This window comes from Haliotis rubra, unplaced genomic scaffold (assembly GCF_003918875.1).
Source record: "Haliotis rubra isolate DU_JTF1 unplaced genomic scaffold, ASM391887v1 Scf65, whole genome shotgun sequence".
In the NCBI taxonomy this organism is placed as follows: Eukaryota; Metazoa; Mollusca; class Gastropoda; order Lepetellida; family Haliotidae; genus Haliotis; species Haliotis rubra.
In genome coordinates this window covers 1,145,036-1,167,502 of record NW_025767357.1, presented here as the reverse complement: position 1 = coordinate 1,167,502, position 22,467 = coordinate 1,145,036, and the positions used below count along the sequence as shown (strand labels likewise).

At 38.6% G+C, this 22,467-nt stretch overlaps 1 protein-coding gene across 1 annotated transcript in view; it reads right to left on the bottom strand.

Moving 5' to 3' along the window:
• Window positions 1-22,467, bottom strand: part of LOC124257117 — a 58,318-nt gene that overhangs the window by 8,782 nt on the left and 27,069 nt on the right. Inside the window, 7 exon segments of the mRNA XM_046691107.1 lie at window positions 1,142-1,531; window positions 2,755-3,358; window positions 3,394-3,836; window positions 5,459-5,570; window positions 6,370-6,528; window positions 7,386-7,495; window positions 10,267-10,394. Of these exon segments, the coding sequence (XP_046547063.1) occupies window positions 1,142-1,531; window positions 2,755-3,358; window positions 3,394-3,836; window positions 5,459-5,570; window positions 6,370-6,528; window positions 7,386-7,495; window positions 10,267-10,360 (1,912 nt within the window). The 5' untranslated portion in view covers window positions 10,361-10,394.

Here is a 22,467-nt window from a genome sequence, read left to right as displayed (position 1 = left end):
CAATTAATATAATACAGTACTTAGATGACAGTTTGCCATTTCTGATTGAAATTTATTAATTCAAACAAAAGATGTAACAAAGATATTTGACTCTACATGAATATTTGTTTACATTTGAATGAGTGAGTGAGTGAGTTTAGTTTTATGCCACACTCAGCAATATTCCAGCTATATGGCGGCGGTCTGTAAATAATCAAGTCTGGACCAGACAATCCAGTGATCAACAGCATGAGCTTCGATCTGTGCAATTGGGAACCGATGACATGTGTCAACCAAGTCAGCGAGCCTGACTACCCGATCCCTTTAGTCGCCTCTTACGACAAGCATAGTCGCCTTTTATGGCAAGCATGGGTTGCTGAAGACCGATTCTACCCCGGATCTTCACGGGTCTTACATTTTGAAAAGATTCTCAGCAATACCTAAAACAACTAAATGCATCATATCAGTTTTAAATGTGTCATAATTGGTATATTACATAGGTATCTATTCTAATTAGGTTTGATGACTACTTAACCAGAATACAAGACAATGAACTCAAAAGGAAGATATCTGACTAACAAGTCCTTGCCATTCCCTGCGTAGATACACGTTTTTCTATATGCACTACACCCTGGGAAATACGGTACAAACTATTCCGTGGAAGCAGTGGTAGCTGAGAGGGTTAGATGGCTGACTTTGTGTGCTGGCGATTAGGTGCCTAACTCTGAGGCTCTGGGTTCGAATCCTGGATGGAACTCAACCCAACAAAAGTACCAGAATTTGTACTGTACTGAGAAAGTGAATGAGTTCAGTTTTTTTGGTCAGAATCCGCAATATTTCAAGCTATATGATCAACAGCATGAGCATTAATCTACGCAATTGGGATACAATGACATGTGTCAACCAGGTCAGCAAACCTGACCACCTGATCCTGTAAGTCGTCTTTTACGACAAGCATGGGCTTCTGAAGATCAATTCCAACCCAGATCATCACAGGTACTTTACTGAGAAAGTGAAATCCCAAATATAACATGTGTTAAGATCTACTTCCCTCATTACAGTATAATGATATTTTTACATATTTTTCTTTGAAAAAAAATAAAATCTGATATCTCAAAGCAGAAAGTACTGAGTAAAGGGACTCTATATTAAAACCACTTACCCATGGTGGTAGAGTCCTTGCTCTGCTCCGATCCACCAATCTTGGTGCTTCCCGAGTTGGATGAAGCTAATGCTGCTGCAACCAACTTTTTCTTGATCTTCTTCTTCTTGACTATATTGACCTTCACTGGCTTCTTAGCCATCTCTGAAGGTTCCATCCTGACAGGTTTATCTCGTCCAGACTCCATCTGCTTCACCTGAACCGCCATTTTGGATTCTGAACCTGAATGCTCCATGCGGACATGCTTCCTGAGTTCTGCGACTGTTGAGAATTTTTCAGAGCAGATTCCACAAGCAAAATTCTTGTTTAGATGAAACTGAAGATGTTTCTTCATGTTGGACTCCTTGTTGAAGCCTTTTCCACACACCATACAACACACTTGTTTGGTTTCTGTTTTGAAGGGAAAAAAAGGCATATGAATTTACAAACCCGATACCATTGCCCAGCATAGTGTACCAGTACATCTATTTCTTGATTTCATGCAATACAAAGAGACCGAGGACACAGTGTTACAGCTATACAGCTATATAAAGTGGGGCATATTTGTTCTTTTACCAATTCTGCTTCAGCAAACCATGCGTATTGTAAAAAGCAACCAATCGGAACGCATGGTTTAGGATTCCTGACCTAACTGATTCATGGCATCATATCCTACCTGCGTAGACCAATGCTTATGACATTAATCACTACATTGTGTGCCCTTGACTTTATTTACCAAACCTGCCATATAGCTGGAATACTGTTGTAAGTGGACTTAAACAACAAACAAGCAACAATATCGAAAAGTGTACTAAACATTAATTTGAGAAGCACAAATAGAATTCTTCAGCTGAGGTAACAAGTTCACCATAAAAATACATTCTGCATGCAACTGATTAAACGGCAAAACCGAGACGTACTAATACTCACATGGTGACAGTTTCAACCGATGAAAAATACAGTAAAACAAAGGAAATTAATTACCATTATCACCTGCTTAAGGAAGTATATAACGTTCAACAACGAAACCGTTACACATTTATATGTTGCATGTCAAAATTGAAGCATACAACTTTATGTTCTTCTTCATGTTCTTCAAAATCTTGTTCATTTTACAGATGGATGTTTTAGCTTGATAACGGTCTAAGAACCTACATCAAACATCGCTCTATGCAATGAACAAGAAGTTGTCATCCATAAAGTTGCATGCTTTATTTTGGCTCACCAGCTTCTAGAATGCCGAACAAACAATGTTGCATGACGTGTCAGGTCGAGTTGATTTGTCAGTGTATGTTCCAATCATGCATGTGGTCTGTTTCTTTCAGTAATATTCTTTCTAAATGACAGTTTCCTGTTAATTCACTGGTTAGTTTTACAAACACCATCCTATACCTGATACATTTTCAGAGGTATTGTTTGTTGCTCATTGCTACTCTGAGCAATATTCCAGCTATATGTCTGCAAACTGTTAAATCATCAAGTCAGGGCCAGACAATCCAGTGATCAATGATCCACGTAAATAGTGTATGAAGATATGCTATAAACCAAGTCCCCAATCAATTTGGTAGCTACTCACCACCAGCAAAGGATGCTGGGAACCTATTACAACCTACGTGTACGAAGAAAAAACTAACCAAGATGCGTCTCCTGATGTCGTGCGAGGTTGTTCTTGCCGCTGAACGTCATGTTGCACTTGTCACATGATAATTTCTTGGCCATCTTCTCCTGGGATGGATGGTTTTGGGTGTGTTTCTTCAGCTCATCCAGGTCATCATACAGTTCTGAACACAAGTAGCATCTGTAAACACCCGGCATTGTTGTTTTCTGCTTACCATCCTCGGTTTCAGCTGCAGAGGCAACTTGGTCCTTCTCAACATCGGAACTTTTCTGTTGCTTATTTGTGTCTTTAGAAAACCACTTGGCATTTCCTTTACAGTTTCTGACTGAAGATTCTTGTAGCACAACATTAATGAGGCAGTTTGTGATATCACTGAGGGGTAGGTACTTTGCATTGATATGACTACGGAGGAAATGTCGTTTTAAACTGAACGCGTGGTTATAGGGGGCGTGACATATATCACAAGAAAACATCTTCTTCCCTAGTTTATTTTCTGCGTGATGTTCAGGTCTGATCTCAAATTGGAATATCTTGCCTGATTCATGTTCACTATGAAGAACCATTCCAGCCATTGCAAGATCAGGTGGACCATCAGTCTTGACCTTATTCTGAGCTTTGACCTTGGGACTTGTTGAAGACATATTTTTCAGTTTAGGTATGGCCAATTTTTAGGTGATGGTGAAATGTCTGATTTTGAGACACCATTTTTAGCATCCTGCATGGCAATAAGGTCTTTAACCTTCAATGCTTTCTTTGGTGTTATTTTCCTGGAATTGATTCCTGGAGAAACAGCAGCAGACGGCACAATAATAAGATCCTTAATTGGCGTACTGCTTGCTGTCTGTGTTTTTTTAGTAGGGGTTGTCGGTTTCTTGAGATTACCCTTGAGCATATTCACATCAATACTTCCTGTGGACTTTGACTTGCTCAACTTGGGCAGTTTCTTCTTCTCCTCTACAACTGCAGAAGTGTCCTTTGCTTTCTTCAGCATTGTGTCAGCTGTCATGATCTCGTACAACAATGGCGTCCCCATGTCATCTCCAGGGGTTGATTCAGACACAGAGGAAGACTTCTTCTTCCTTTTAATTGGTGCCGTGACTGGAAGAAGACAGGATCAAATGATCAAACTTGCTTGACCTCCCAAATAAATCTAGGTGGAATCACATGTTTATTGTGATACAGAGCTTTAATTGTAGCCAACAAGAATGTCAGAAAGTATTCACCATTGCCAGTAATGCACGGCCATGATAGTGTAAGCACTGACTACAGTAGAACCAAGCTGTATTACGATGCGTATAATATCTCCATTCCGTGTAATAATTATGAATACAATGTCTGTCTCTACTCCCAATAATAACACAACAATACTTGACATTGTATAAATGACTTTAGTTCAAGACCTGAGTCCTTAATATTCCACTAAATATTATGTTGGACTTTCAAAACCTACATCTGGCCAGATGGATGCACTGCTGAAAGCACCGCACGACTACACAATGTACCATCAGTCTTGACCTTATTCTGATCTTTGACCTTGGGACTTGTTGAAGACATATTTTTCAGTTTAGGTATGGCCAATTTTTTAGGTGATGGTGAAATGTCTGATTTCTAACAACCTCATTCGTAAAAGTCAGGTAAAAATTTGGATAAGGTACTAAACTTGGTAAAATACACAAAATAAATCATGATTCCCAAAGACTTATCAGCTATGTCCTTAATTACACATGCCATATTTCAAAATACCCAAAGTATCAGAAACAGTGTGTAATAACTTTACATAGCTTTTTCAACTTGCATACCTAAATATCTCTTCTGAACTTGAGTTACTCATAGAATGCAGGCATCACACAAACAAGAACTCTAGTCTACTGTTGTAAATATAAATAGAGCGTTACATATCACTAATTTAGATTAGCACATACATCACTGTTGTAAGTTCATGCAACACGTTACGAACTAGGGGCATCATGAGAACACAACACAAATTAGGCATCACATGAAACAGAATTATTAAAATAAATGAGACAGAATGTATCCAAGGAAAATGTACTGAACATCCAATGAATGCTATTGCTATTACCACCCAATGGGAGTAATAACTTGAAGTAACAACTCAAAACATTTGTATCTGAAACCCTAGGCAGAGTTTGTAGTTTTGGATCTGTAGGAAGAACAACTCTCCCTTAAAGTCAGTGATTAGTTTAGTTTTACACTGCTTTTAGCAATATTCGAGCAATATCACGGCAGGAGACACCAGAAATGGGCTTCACACATTTTACCCACGTGGGGAATCTTAGGCATGACAAGTGAATGCTTTAACCACATGCTACACCTCTTGCAGCCAATTCACATTTTGAATGGATAAAGCCCAAAATGAAAATTTTGAGGGGAATGCAAAAATGTTTGACTGATTGATTCAAACAGTATTAATATTGTTGACTGGATTCCATATTTAACTGATATTTTGGTAATCAGTTTGCTCAAAGTTCAGTGTATCATGGGCTGATTTTCTTCAATCTTGCAGAAAAACTTAAAATCCAAATCCAAATGGTTTTAAGTAAACTTCTTGGAAATAAATAGAAGCATGCAATGTGCCTGCCTCAGACCACTGCGTTCACACCTTTAACAGTCCAATGTTATAAATGAGAGTTGCTTGGACTGCAAATAGATACACCCAGGTAAATCTTTGCCCTTGGTTTCAGAAATTCAAGGTCACTAACCTGTCTCCTTCTCCTCTACAGCATCAACACTCTTCCTCTTCTTCTTTTTCTTCTTCTGCATCTGGTAGCTGAGTGAGAACCATGTCAGGAGTTCCTCCCCGGCTGGGATGTCCTGGAACACAGAGTGAGTGAGTGAGTGAGAAATTGGTTAGGTGCCCATTCAAACAGTTCAACCGTAACAGTGTTCAAAATTAAGTGGATCCTGGGGTATTTGATGTTTTCTACAATAGTACTGAAATGCAGACATTAAGTCTTTAACATTTAACATGACGGTTTAAGTTTGGATCTCTTGCCTTCAATGCTTAAATTTGAGCTGTTCAGATCATGTCAACTCGACTGGTGTGTATAGCACAAAGAAACACAGTCTTAATCATTTTAAGTTAAAATCACAAATATGGTAAAATAAAACAGCTCATTATTGGGGTCACTTTGGAACTAAGCCACAATGAGCAGATCCTGGCAAAGCCAAGGGAGACAACTTTGCAAATAGAATCATGGCATTCTAGACTCCTGGACTACATGGTTCAAGTGGAATGACATGACTTAACACAGCATTGTCAATGAAGTGGAAGTATTTTTAACAATTCATAAAATACATCCTGGTGGAGTGTCAGTGCTCGCACAAGCTTTCACAGAGAGGAAACATTTCAGTTGACATCGCTGCCAAATTCTATTAGAGAAAGACAGTATTCTGGATTCTAATGTAGCATTCCCACCTGCAAATGTCTTAACTGTATTTTAAATGAAAACTGTTCCCTTTCTGCCCTAAGTACGACAGTATGAGTGATTGTGTGAGGTTTAATGCCTCAGTAAATGGTGATCCCTACTAATGTGTCCGCTAAATCTCGGAACAAAGTCGAAGTGAAGCAAGTTGCAGACATTTTCCGAACACCAGAAGAATAACATCTTACCCTGATAGCCTTGTAGAATATTTCACTGCCGATCTGTACAGACACAATATTCTGCTCTTCAAAGTAGCGTGCACAGTTGACATATCTCATCCAGTTTCCTGTCTCCGGCTTAGTGGCGTTAATGATATGCATCAGCTCATTTGTGCTTGAGTCGTAAACCTGACATCAGAAGCATAAATACATTTTCATATTTTCTTCACATTAGAATCATCAGTGATACTGACATCATAGTTAATATAATAACAAGTGTAGTATATCCTTCCAACATTTGCTCTTACAAACTTGATCTTCATTATCACGATGAAAATAAGATAGATTTTCACTTGTCCATAAATATATAACTGGAGATGTCGTACACCATGGTAAAAGTTGTAGTGCAAATGGTGAGTGAGAATGTTTAGCGATTTTTCAACAATGTCACAGCAAAGAGCACAAGAAATGGGCTACACACATTGTACCCATGGAGGGAATCGAACCCTGGTCTTCGGCATGACGAGCCAACGCTTTAACCACTAGGCTACCTCACCCCCTCCTTGCCAGCTTTATGTTGGAGGGAACATGAAGGTATCATATGTCTATCACTTTGGTGAAATCCATGTACAGACAAACAAAGACTGACTGACTGAGTTTGGTTTTACGCCGCTTTTAGCAATATTCCAGCAACATCACAGCAGGGGACACCAGAAATGGGCTTCACACATTGTACCCATGTGGGGATTCGAACCTTGGTCTTGCGTGACGAGCCAACACTTTAACCACTAGGCTACCCCACAGCCCCGACAAAGATACATAATAATTGAGCATAATGGGATTCCAAATGAGCCCATAGATGCTTCTCTGTACAGTGAAAGGCAGTGCCATAGATGACATGGGCACTAGTTCCCCATTCACAAATTTGCACGCAGCTTGCATCAGAAACAGTTTTTATCATAACATTTAGTAAAAGTTCAGACAGTAATACAAGCAAAACTACAAAACATTTCCATATTTTCAGCATTGGATCAGATGAGACCTACCTCCCATGCATAGCGATAATCCACCTTGTTGTCACATCCCTCCAGGATTACCTCCCCTGCATAGGGGCCGTACATCTGTCCCTCCAGGACACGGTTCAGGCAAAACACACCTGAAGGGTGAAAGTTTGAGTGTGAGAGGCTGAATGGGATGTGAACATTTTCTCTGTGACTGCCTCAAAATTCAGAAGCAATATGACCAACCCTTTTATATTACAGCAGAAAGGAAGGCTTGGGATTTTATCCAAATATACATATACAGAACCCGCATAAATAAAATGTTAACAATTCAGAGTGTTCAAAGAAGGGACTGTATACCCCAAATATACACAGCAAATTGTTTTGTAAAACAATTATTTGGGCTCATAGCTTTAATTACAAATGACAAAATACCTGATTTTACAGCTGCAGTTGAATGGGATCCATACATATTCCCAGGACAAGAATATCTATCTCTAACCAGATCGGTCTCAAACCTGTTTTCATACATCTAAATTAATTCTGACAACACCCACAAATTGTACTTGATCCCAGTGGAAAAGCAGTTAAAATTACAGTTAAAACATATCCATTACAGAGTATTAGTGACCAGGGCCCTGTTGTACAAAACAACCTTAACAACCTGTCGTGAGTCTATGTTAAGGTATGGGAGTTACGATCACCTTAGCGCTAAGACTGTCGTGAGTCTATGTTAAGGTATGGGAGTTAATCACCTTAGTATGGTCTATGTTAAGGTAGTTATGATCACCTTAGCTAAGACTGTCGTGAGTCTATGTTAAGGTATGGGAGTTACGATCACCTTAGCGCTAAGACTGTCGTGAGTCTATGTTAAGGTATGGGAGTTACAATCACCTTAGCGCTAAGACTGTCGTGAGTCTATGTTAAGGTATGGGAGTTACAATCACCTTAGCGATAAGACTGTCACTCTAGTGAGTCTATGTTAAGGTATGGGAGTTACAATCACCTTAGCACTAAGACCAGTCATGAATCTATGTTAAAGTATAGGAGTTTCATGATCACCTTAAGCTAAGATAAATATGCTTTGTACAATGGCACCCTGCTATGTGGGTACAATGACAATCATTTCAGTTATAAGAAAACAACAGTGACACTCTAGTGAAACCAACAAGAATATAAGCACATTCGTGTATAGCTGTGTAAAACTGATTCTCATTACAAGCCATGTGTATATCTAGGTAGAAAGCACTTGGTTCCGTATTAACATGAAAGTATCTCGTCCACACTGGGACTACATCAAACTTCAAAACATAGCAGGTTTATCTGCGAAATAGACAAACGTGATTATCCTCAGCAAAAGTTGAGTATGTTTCTTTCGGGCAAGCCATCATGTGACTTGAGATGCCAGGGCCCGTTTCACAAAGCTATCGTAGCGCTACGACTGTCGTAAGTCAATGTAACAGTATAGGAGGTACGAAACCTACGAGAAAAGTTATGAGATCTTAGGCTTATGAGAGCTTTGTGAAACTGGGCCCTGGTCATCTTCAGGTTATTGGTCTAAATGTGTGAGTTTGCCATGTGAACGTAGTTTATTGCCACTGTCAGCATATTCCAGCCAATTCACAGCGACCTGTAAATGTTCGAATCTGAACCAGACAAACCAGTGACTGATACAATGAAATACAGTCCTTGCCATCAAGGTACATTACCATGTTCAGTAAATGATAAATACATCATCTAAAAATGTGTCTAATTCAAGAATAATGCATGTATACAACAACCTGATACTTGCACGTGGGGCTGCTTGTACTCATCCAGTTTAATTAGAAGATAAAGCTACTCTGTTTTCAATTTTGCTGTCCTTTATCGCTGATTTAAGACTGCTAAATGTAGTTTAAAAACCGAACGCGTTTAATGACCGATGTCAGACATGTTTGTTTACAAAACAGGGATTTACAGGATGCGAATTCCTGCGTCCTATACTCATAAAAATGGACAATGGATGCAACACAATGTATAAGCGCATCCACAGGGACACAGAAAAATTCCAATCAAATGACAATAAGTTATCACTGAGTTTGCTACTAGCTGGGTTATGGTATTATTTGCAATTTAATTACTGTAACAATGTGATGATCATGATACACAATACAATAACAGTATTAATAATAATATTTAAGAGTCTGGGACTCCCATTTTGTTGTCCAGGACCCCTGAAAATTAAGAGTACGAGTCTCAGGAACCCTCAAATACAGGACTACATGTAAATCCCTGCAAACAAAAGTGTCAACAAGTCAATGGGTCACTTTAATTAGCAGTCCTTAAACTGCCACTTAAGTACGGTTTTCATGAGCTCTCAGGCAATCAAAATTGAGTATCACACAATGTCGTGCAAGAATGTTGGTTTCACATTGCCAACACACTGAGATGCCAAGCAACAGTTTAACATGGATCCCCACTTACACACAGTATAATGACGAACAGTCTTTTTTTTATGCCCTTAATGTCAAGCACTACTTAGGCTAACAATAAGTATCATCTTATAACATCTACCGACAAAGGATCAAACCAGTGACCTTCACCTCTTCAGGTAGACTCTTGCAACTCGACCACAGAGCCAGTCAGAGCAGGTTAGAAACGACAGGTGATAAGATTATCTATCTATCAACTGGTGAAACACCTTCAAAGTAATGATTTTAATTAGCAAGCTTCACCCTCTGACCATTAGTTCATGTTGCAAAGTTTTACATGAAGCGCAAATGTGCATCCAATATGCACAAATGTTGAGAGAAAAAAATATCACTGCTTACAGACGGACGCACAATATTTCATCCACCAGTCCATATGATCAGTGATTCGTTGTAGAAATTACCCAAACCCCCATGTTTGTGAGTCGAGGTAAAACCCTCTGTTGATTTCGCCTTACCTTTTGTGCCATCCCCTACCCCTGAGTCCTTCAGAACAAGCCCCGGGGGAGTCAGCAGGTGGCGGGGGATGCTGTCTTGTGATGCTGTTGCCATGGCAACTACGTTGACATCATATAAAGTGTAGCATCTGGAAAATGAGGCAAATGTGTTCATGTCAATTAAATAATTATTTCTTAACATGTATTCATTTGTCATTAATGTTTTGTTACAATCTATTTTGATCACTATTCATATATAAATTCAAGTCAGATTATTTGTACGTAAGAATATTTGAAAGTTTATTATTGACATTTTGAATCAAAATATCGTGATATATCAACATACTGATTGATATTGAAATAATACATTATGTATACGTGTGGATAAATACTTCCAATTCAACCAATCAACTTGATGGTAAATATCAACCAGGATGATCCATTAAATGTCTAGAACTTAATATATTTCCTGCCTTCTTATTGTCCTAATTGAACCACACTAATATTAACAACACGTTAGCATTTCAGTTACTGAATAATAAATGTACTACCAATATTCCTAATTTGGTATCAGTATATTGACACAAACAATTTATTGATAAATGAATTTTGTATATGACATCCAAATAGTGAGCGAGTTTAGTTTTACTCCACTTTTAGCAATATTCCAGCAATATCACGACCCCAATGATAATTATGAGACTGAACAGAAAATAAATATTTGCATTTTCTTACCCTCACACTGAGTAATGAAGGATTTGAAAATAATCCACAATCTGAGCAGTATGAGCAACTGAAAATTTTCAAAAGTTTAAATCTTTTCACCAATCAACAAACACAGGTATACATATCAAATCTGGCTCTAACTACTACACAAAATTGCATCTGATTTTGTTTTCATAGCACCAGGAATATGATGCCATATACTATCGATAAATACACTGATCATTACAACAGTGCACAGGGTAAAAGGATTGTGACTGTACACCCTTTAACTGACAGGAAGATGTTTAAACAGAATTCTGGGTAACGGTTTGTGTTGTTTTTTGTAACTGTGAGCATCTGACTGAAAAACCGTGTCACAGTAAACACTTTCTGTCAATAACCATGGTAACAGGACATCAATAAGTCTTATGTTTGTTCCCATGACTGATTTTAGGCTCACCAAATTATAATTTTAAGTCCAGTCACTGACCCCCAATTTTGTAACCCAAGACTTACTAATATGTGTCTATATTGTTTACGTCAACGTAATCTCCTAAGACCAGTCTTCCCTCCATGAGAGATTAAGCTTCACAAAGTCAACACATGTTCCTCAATGCTGACCTCTACACTTCGACCCTGCTTACATATGTCGGCCATTCAGAAGATTATGCTAATCATCAGAAAGTGTCTCCCTGTAGAGATCAAACTGCTAACTGAACCTATGAGCACAGTTGGACACGTGTTTTCAACAATTAATCGCCATTCGACTATGACTACACTTATGCTAAATGTACTTCAGATAATACATTTAAATAAATCTATGCTGCATAGACATTTTATGAAAGCATGAGAGAGTGTCGGGATTAACACTACTGTGAACAGTATTCCAGTTATATCATGGTGTGTCAGCTTGTGGCTGGAAAACACGAGGAGATTCAGACTTGAGATGAGGAGGTTCAGACTTTAGATGAGGAGATTCAGACTTTAGATGAGGAGATTCAGACTTGTGGCTGGAAAACCCGAGGATTCAGACTTTAGATGAGGGAATCAGACTTTAGGTGAGGAGATTCAGACTTTAGACAAGGAGATTCAGACTTTAGATGAGGAGATTCAGACTTTAGATGAGGAGATTCAGACTTTAGATGAGGAGAGTCAGACTTTAGACAAGGAGATTCAGACTTTAGATGAGGAGATTCAGACTTTTAGATGAGGGAATCAGACTTTAGATGAGGAGAGTTCAGACTTTAGACGAGGAGATTCAGACTTTAGACAAGGAGATTCAGACTTTAGATGAGGAGATTCAGACTTTAGATGAGGAGATTCAGACTTTAAACGAGGAGATTCAGACTTCAGATGAGGAGATTCAGACTTTAGACAAGGAGATTCAGACTTAAGATGAGGAGATTCAGACTTTAGATGAGGAGATTCAGACTTTAGATGAGGAGATTCAGACTTTAGATGAGGAGATTCAGACTTTAGATGAGGAGATTCAGACTTTAGACGAGGAGATTCAGACTTTAGATGAGGAGATTCAGACTTTAGATGAGGAGATTCAGACTTTAGATGAGGAGATTCAGACTTTAGATGAGGAGATTCAGACTTTAGATGAGGAGATTCAGACTTTAGACAAGGAGATTCAGACTTTAGATGAGGAGATTCAGACTTTAGATGAGGAGATTCAGACTTTAGATGAGGAGATTCAGACTTTAGATGAGGAGATTCAGACTTTAGATGAGGAGATTCAGACTTTAAACGAGGAGATTCAGACTTTAGATGAGGAGATTCAGACTTTAGACAAGGAGATTCAGACTTAAGATGAGGGAGATTCCAGACTAGACGAGGGAGATTCAGACTTTAGATGAGGAGATTCAGACTTTAGATGAGGAGATTCAGACTTTAGACGAGGAGATTCAGACTTTAGATGAGGAGATTCAGACTTTAGACAAGGAGATTCAGACTTTAGATGAGGAGATTCAGACTTTAGACAAGGAGATTCAGACTTTAGATGAGGAGATTCAGACTAGACGAGGAGATTCAGACTTTAGATGAGGAGATTCAGACTTTAAACAAGGAGATTCAGACTTTAGATGAGGAGATTCAGACTTTAGATGAGGAGATTCAGACTTTAAACGAGGAGATTCAGACTTAAGATGAGGAGATTCAGACTTTAGACGAGGAGATTCAGACTTAAGATGAGGAGATTCAGACTAGACGAGGAGATCCAGACTTTAGATGAGGAGATTCAGACTTTAGATGAGGAGATTCAGACTTAGAGCGAGGAGATTCAGACTTTAGATGAGGAGATTCAGACTTTAGACAAGGAGATTCAGACTTTAGACGAGGAGATTCAGACTTTAGACGAGGAGATTCAGACTTTAGATGAGGAGATTCAGACTTTAGATGAGGAGATTCAGACTTTAGATGAGGAGATTCAGACTTTAGACAAGGAGATTCAGACTTTAGATGAGGAGATTCAGACTTTAGATGAGGAGATTCAGACTTTAGACTTTATTCAGACTTTAGATGAGGAGATTCAGACTTTAGATGAGGATTCAGATTTAACGACCCAGAGAGGAGATTCAGACTTTTAGATGAGGAGATTCAGACTTTAGACAAGGAGATTCAGACTTTAGATGAGGAGATTCAGACTTTAGACGAGGAGATTCAGACTTTAGATGAGGATGAGGAGATTTAGACTTTAGGATGAGGAGATTCAGACTTTAGATGAGGAGATTCAGACTTTAGACGAGGAGATTCAGACTTTAGATGAGGAGATTTAGACTTTAGATGAGAGATTCAGACTTTAGGACGAGGAGATTCAGACTTTAGATGAGGAGATTCAGACTTAACACGAGGAGATTCAGACTTTAGATGAGGAGATTCAGACTCTAGATGAGGAGATTTAGACTTTAGACCGAGGAGATTCAGACTTTAGATGAGGAGATTCAGACTTTACATGAGGAGATTCAGACTTTAGACAAGGAGATTCAGACTTTAGATGAGGAGATTCAGACTTTAGATTCAGACTTTAGATGAGATTCAGACTTTAGATGAGGAGATTCAGACTTTAGACGAGGAGATTCAGACTTTAGATGAGGAGATTCAGACTTTAGATGAGGAGATTCAGACTTTAGACGAGGAGATTCAGACTTTAGATGAGGAGATTCAGACTTTAGATGAGGAGATTCAGACTTTAGACGAGGAGATTCAGACTTCAGACGTGTACCACATTAGTGAAACACATAATGGATGCCAACTTCTGTAATACGAAGAACACCACGTTTTGGAGGATATTCTTGCTCCTTCATTATTTGAATGATTAAATCAGACGATAATCTGAGTAAATCTGGGATCTGAATCTATTATCAGGGATACAATGCTGTACTCTATAAAATTATAGAAATTGTAGCAGCGACTATAACCGTGTATAAAGACACTTTCACATAAAACCATATCTTTGATAACACCTCATACAAGACATTTTAGTGACTTAAAACAAATTAGAAACCCTGAGAATGATTCAGCCTCATATCAAAACTCTTGTCTTGACCTTCAGAAACTGTGTGAATGATATGACCTCATATGTTTCATTGACAAAAGGCACAAGAGATGAACAAATTTCATGCAAGTTTTCCTTTTTAATTATTCATGAGTCTGAGTGAGTGAGTGAGTTTGGTTTTACGCCGCTTTTAGCAATATTCCAGCAATATCACGGCGGGGGACACCAGAAATGGGCTTCACACATTGTACCCATGTGGGGATTCGAACCCGGGTCTTCGGCATGACGAGCGGACGCTTTAACCACTAGGCTACCCCACCGGCCCCTTATGAGTCTGAATAGTGAGCACATAGTTATCATGTCTACATGTCATGTACTATATATTCCATCAAAAAAAACCTTCCAAATCTCTGTAGCCAGTTTGACCATGAAACAGTTTCAAACCACATACAATAGGAAAGTAATCATATTCTCAAATGTTTCTCTTTCGGCTCAGATCTACATTATCTTTACAAAGCAGTCCACAAAGGTTCTGGTCACTGACATTCACTGTACATGTGTAGGTTAGTGCCTGATCTGAGGTGGGAGATATGGGAAATAAAACCCCAGGTATTAGCTAAAGGCTGTTATGCACCATATCACCTGTAAACTGGGTGAGCATTGTCTTCCACAACATAGGATCAAGTTTTACATGCTTGAGAAACCAGCACCAAGAGTAGTAGACTAACAACTAGTCTCTGAAATGAACATATTTTACTGAAAAAAGTTCATAGTAAAACAAAAATAAAATATAATGAAAAGGAGCCCTGAGACTTTCTTCATTTTCAGAAGCTGAGGAAATCTAGACTTGACACATTTTCTAGACTTGCGTTGGCTTTCTTGGATATATTTGCTTCAGGGTCTGTACGACAGACTACGAGAGTAGCTATATCACAGAATACTGTGCAACTGATGCTGATGTGTAAATTAAGCTGTGAGTGTGTGGATACATTATGTTTAAGGATTTCAATATTGTAGCTGAATGAGTGAATGAGTGAGTGAGTGAGCTTAGTTTTATGCCTCTTTTAGCAATGTTCCATCAATATTACGGCAGGGAACACCAGAAATGGGATTGTAGCTTCAAATGAGGATAGGGCGTAACTGGACTTCATACATTATAAGGGGTGGGGAAGTGAGGGGAAACTGATTTGGATCATTGATGGTACGACCCAACCCTTCAACTACAAGACACCACAGGGCCCTGAGGGAGTGAGATGGGTTTTCTGCCTTACTCTAGCTAATATTTCAATATTCTGGCTTTTCTGCCTTACTCTAGCTAATATTGCAATATTCTGGCTTTTCTGCCTTACTCTAGCTAATGGTGCAACATCATGGTGGGTGAAGGATATTACTCAGATATCAGTCCTATAACTCATTGAATGAATGTATGATTGGCATAAAGTGACCTGACTGCTTAGTTCAGGATCAGGTTTCACAGTCTGGACCTGTTTGGATCTGTTACCATCGTTTCAAAATATTATTCACAAGTAAGTCATAAGTCACTGAATGCATAAATAGTTGACATGATTTGTTGGCTCACAATCTAATCTGACAGCTTGGAACATATTACCATGGTTACAGAATTATGTTTAAGGATTTAAATGGTGTAATTCATTAATAATAGGGTGGTGGGGTAGCCTAGTGGTTAAAGCATTCGCTCATCATGCTGAAGACCCGGGTTTGATTCCCCACATAGGTACAATGTGTGAAGCCCATTTCTGGTGTCCCTCACCACGATATTGCTGGAATATTGCTAAAAGCGGCGTAAAACCGTACTCACTCACTCACTACTAATAAACCAGGATGATGATCAATGAGTCATAATGAATCCAGGGTATGGGTGGTCCAGATGAAGGTGCAACAAAACACTGCACGGGTTTGAACCCTCATTAACCCTCCTTATGTCAGCACCTACTGGTCTCACCAAAGTGATAAACATCTGACACATATTTAGGTGACTGTTTAAAACAGCATTAAACCCAGCTGACCCAATCAATCACTCTCATTAACTATCCAACATTCCTTCTTTCAAATTCAGGAGTGCCATGGTCATAGTGTCAAGTGCTGAGGGTTGAGGTTTAGTGACTGTTTAGAAGAACTTCCCAAAGCAGGGCAGTGATGGGAGGGATGGGCTCTGCATTTGGAGGGAGTATCACAATTAGGCCAGACCAATTTTATTTCTTGTTTTACAGATTTTTGTCCTCATGAAACCTAAAGGCAGGAGGCAAAAAGAATAAAAATAAAATCACCAGTCAAAGTAATATTCCTTCTAAATACTCAAAGTATTTTACTTTTGGCAATTTATGAAGTGTATATGGGGCAAAAAACAATCTAAAAAACATTTTTCATTTTTGGCCAATAATAACATTAAGATTTTATTTTTTGAGCGGGGAAAATTATTTTTTATTATTTTCTTATTCTTGAAAAAATATGACAAGCGGATCCGTAAAACAAGAAATAAAACTGGTCTGGCCTTACAGGGTCTTTACAAAGCAAACAGTCCATGGCATATGATGCAAACAAGTCTCAACTCGCAGTAACATATAGTTTTAATATCTAGAAGCTTACCTTCACTTCTCTGTACTCTACCACATGAACATGATATACCATTATGATTAAAGTAATATTCTACCAAACGATTGTAAATTTCCTTTCTTACATCGTGCCCAAATTCAAGTTCACCCACATTAAGCTGATATGAAATCACATCACTAAATTACTGTTCAGAGCAGTACTTTCATTTGTTTGTTGTTTGACACAATCTGCAATATTTCAGTTATATGACATTGTAAACCAAAAGTCACTGTGTTCTTTAATCTGATTGGTTGAAAAACGTTATCAAATGGTATTCGATTCCCGGAAATTCACTGCGTATTAATACATACAAACATCGCTCACAACATTGTATTGTTACGTCGTCAGCTGAGATGACGTCATTCAAATCATATTGTGACTTAAAGTCCGAATGACGTCACAAATGAGCAGTTCCAGATGCTACCATGGGAGACACCCAAATGGCCAGCTGATGACATTGCACTGCGGTACCTGTACTCTATGTCAATGAGTGCAGACACAAAAACGTGTGTGGACCTTTTGGTTTACTTTTGTGTTTACAATTTGGCCAACACATGATGTTTATCTCCTAAGTGGCCTGTAATGATTCAGTCTTGGCCAGACAATCCAGGGATTTACATGGTCAGCAATAATGAACATCTTGGCTACAATACCAATCAGCCAAGTAACCGAGCTACACCAGCCAATACAATTGGTCATCTTTATAAGCAGCAGGTGGGACCTATTGTACCCTTGACCTCACACATTCAGGGTTAATGATACATTCTCAACACAAGACCAGTGCAGTCTGGGACGAACCCAGAATACAAGTGAAACATTTTTGTCTTGTATTCAGAACTGCCAAAATGTGCTAATAATGGTGTAGACAACAAAACAAGACTAGTCTTACGTTTACAAATACCTTATGAGGTGAGGGGAAAGGGGTTCCCAGACAATAGTACTTCTAAAGCAATATGAGTGAGTGAGTGAGTTTAGTTTTATGCCGCACTCAGCAATATTCCAGCAATATGGCGGCGGTCTGTAAATAATCGAGTCTGGACCAGACAATCCAGTGATCAATAGCATGGGCATCGATCTGCGCAATTGGGAACCAATGACATGTGTCAACCAAGTCAGCGAGCCTGACCACCCGATCCCATTAGTCGCCTCTTATTTCAAGCATGGGTTACTGAAGATCAATATTCTAACCTTCACGAACCCAGAATACAAGTGAAACATTTTTGTCTTGTATTCAGAACTGCCAAAATGTGCTAATAACGAAGTAGACAACAAATACAAAACAGAGTCTTACGTTTACAAATACCTTATTCCCTGAGGGAGGGTTCCCAGACAATAAGTAACATGTAAAGCAATATGAGTGAGTGAGTGAGTTTTTATTTAGAAATAAACTCAGCAATATTCCCCAAAATATGGCAGTGGTCTGTAAAACAAATCCAATCTGGACCAGACAATCCAGTGATCAATAGCATGGCCATCGATTCTACACTTTCGAACCAATGACATGTGTCAAGTTATTCTCTAAGGTCTGGGAGCCTGACCACCCGATCCCGTTAGTTTTAGCAATTATGACAAGCATGGGTTACTGAAGATCAGTTCTAACCTGGCCACCAGAAATGGGCTTCACACATTGTACCTATGTGGGGAATCGAACCTGGGTCTTTGGCGTGACAAGCCAACACTTTAACCACTAGGCTACCCCAGTGCCGCTATCTGGGAGACAGACTAGTCTGCATGACACAGCCAGGGGACTGACTCAACAATTTTCCCCTTCGTATTTTTCAATACCCTACTTAGTTCCAGCAAACAGTTAAATGCATAAGGGGAAAATTTAAACAAATTCCCAAATCTCTCTGGCAGAGGTATAAGTCTAAATTCTCTTAAGAGAAAAAGAAAATGGCCTAGACAATAACACAAATATTACTCCATAATGCACACAGAGAATTATTAGCACTACATTAGTGTAGGAGGACCGTGATGACTATGTCTGACAGTTCTTACAGGTGATACAACACTCTGATAATCTGGTATCACTATCGGCCTAACAAAACACCCGCACGGACACTCAATGATGGCAAGATGACAAGTCTGTAGGGTCAATAGAATCAATAAGGCTGATTCTGCAACAGTAGGTCCACAGACTGCATTGATAATGCATAACGAAGGCGGCATGCCTTACCAGACCTTCAACAACAATACATGTCGTACTGTAATACAAGAGGCATGTGTCATTGTCAGCTCTGGTGGGGAATCTAAAAGGAGGACTCTTGTCGATATCAGGCATGGCTTTCATATTAACAAAGGTCCTTGAGGATTTCAGCTTTAGCATATAGACATAAATACTCATATATCTATCATTTCTAATTCAACTTTAATATTTCAGAATAATTTATTAATGTGGTAAGTCTTAAGAAAATGTCACTGTAAGACGTGAAAGTTTTTGTGGATAATAACTTATTTATTGCTTGTAATTACTTTGAGATAATTCCTGTCTCTTATTCAGGTGAATGAAGAGACAGGAAGTGGCCCTTAAAATTTGCTAATTTTTAAAATAGAAAATTTCACATCCACAAAAGTTTGTTCTGTAAGTCTAGATACTGCAATATGAAGATTATTTCTCACACCTAAACTAGTTGTCATGAAACCACCATACAGACCCACATCCATGTACTGGTATATAGGACAGTTTCACCTTAAACTTGTGTTTGTTTCTGAATAGATATGATAGCTGATGGATTTCTTTCTTAAATAAGTCCACACTGTTATTTCAACATATTAAAGTTCTACACCACTGTTATCACAACTGTAAGTAGTCTTCAAGAAAACAGTACCCAAATTCAAATCACCTAAGATGGTATCACTTCCAAAGCAGTATTTGTTTCTTTGCTTGATATATACTGTTATTTCAACATAGATATCAAAGTGCTACACCACTGTCATCACAACTGTAAGTAGTCTTCAAGAAAACAGTACCCAAATTCAAATCACCTAAGATGGTATACAGAATCACTTCCAAAGCAGTATTTGTTTCTTTGCTTGATATATACACTCAAGTAAAAGGACAGCACATTATGTAGAAACCACTTAGGGCTGGACAAATACATCTTCAGGTCATCCAGTTTGCTATAAATCTAAACATCCTCATTAATAACGATAACTGTTTGAAGCTGTTATGCAATGTTTACAGTGAATGTTCAACACAAAGGCTGTTATGACTGTTTATTGGTGAAGCAACCCTGTGACCTTTTGATTATAGACTTGGCAAGTATTTAGAGACATCTTGCCAGCTTCTACTCACATCGGCCATTTATCTCCATGCTTCATTTACTAGACACTTCTTTTCAAACAACCGCTATCTCTTCAAACAGACAAGACGGTATGGTTTAATAAACACTGGGAGCTGATGAAAGGCCGACAGTGTGACACAATCATTGTTGCAATTATTTTTATAGCAAACTCCTCAGGATTTGTAGCATGCTGAATCACACTAGTCTTTAGGCTTTGAACCAAAATTAAATCTTCATAGTGAGAATGTCAGAAAAATATATAAACAGATCCTGAGTGTTATGTATGCTGGATCAAGCTACTCTTTAGGCTAGGAGTGAGAGAGTATGGTTTTACACCGCTTTCAGCAATATTCCAGCAATATCACGTCGGGGGACACCAGAAATGGGCTTCACACATTGTACCAATGTTGAGAATCAAACTAGGGTCTTTGACATGACTTATAATGTCATTTAGTGAGTGAGTGGATATGGTTTTACGATGTTTTTAGTAATATTCCAGCAATATCACGACGGAGGGACAAAAGAAATGGGCTTCACACATTGTATCCATGTGGGGAATCAAACCCGGGCCTTCAGCGTGACAAGCGAACGCTTTAACCACTAGGCTACCCCACCGCCCCTGTGGGGAAACGACCCAGGGTCTTCAGCATAATGAGTTGACGCCTTAACCATTAGGCTAGCACACTGAACCCTTTAGGCTTAGAACCAAAATTAAATCCCCATGGTAAGTAGGTTGGAACAAAACAGATACTGATAGGAGTTTTCTGTCAGGAGCAACTGTCGCCTGAACCATATATCAAGGCAGGGTTTCCACATCATGGAACATCAGTTGCAATAGTTCAGTTACAGTATTCGCCATATTAAAGCACCCTGCCCCTATAAAATAAACAGTGGTGTAGTAGATACACAGTATTGGTTGTAACTACTATGGAAAACATTTAAGTTCAATCAGCATATAAATATATATTCTCAACTGTATAATCCCTGAAAACAAACTGAACTTGTATTGGGTTCAGTAAGTGACCTCCCGCTTTTAAATTTGTGACTGTTCTTGTTTATTACAACAAATACGGTATTATGTGTGTCAGTTTGATGTTGGCAGAAGCTCCAGGTTTGTGACATTTACCACTCATGCGTAAAGCATGAGTAGAGGTAATGTGTTGACAAACCTAGAACTCTAAGTAGGGGTTTAACGTTATGGTGAGACATAGTGGTGGTCCGATTAATTGAAATAATCGAAGATTGGTCGCAGTGACTAAACGACCAAGCAATCGAACATGTTTTCTCGTAATCGAACACGACCAATCTTGGAACACTTGTTTGCATTAACAATATTTTTCCAAAGGCTGGTTTTGTCTGTGTCATTAAATTTACATTTCATAAGCACTACATGTACAAGCTCGTTCCAAGTCATCACTGAATTTATCTTACAGAATCCAGGGAATATGTGTTCCTGACATACTAATCATCATTTAAATATGCAAAATTTGCAAATGGACTTTATGCAATTTGCAAAAAAACCACCAAATTACTACATGGTTTTCTTTATTTTTTGTGTGCATTAACAAAAATAACAGGAACATTTGATAAATGACGCTAACCAATTATTTTTGATGATTGATCGGTTGTAATGGACCAATCATCAATTATTAGATTTTAACCAATTCCCAACACTAGTGAGACAGTGATACGACATGTATCCCAATAATAAGGGGGTGATACAACACCTAGATATTTCAACACCTAGATATTTCTTCAAAACTTTATCCAAAAATGCTGAGCTTTGAAAACACACATTTGGCAGTCAAATCATTTCTATGTCCTGTAGTTTTTCAGAATTAATTAATTTGCATGAAGTTTGCATGAACAACTCTGTGTTCATTGATGTGGTTGAGCTGCCTCAATATCCTGCTATCGACCAATGTGTTTAACTGGCAACATTGTATACTTTAGACTTGTTCTAATAGAAATAATACACCTGGTTTACTATTTTGTTTACAGCCTAGCGGGCAGTATAGAGGTTGAAGCATTTGCTGTTTATCACACTGAAGGTCCGGGTTTGATTCTCCCAGTACACTGTGTGCAGTACATTTCTGGTGTCCCCTACAGTGATTTTGCTGG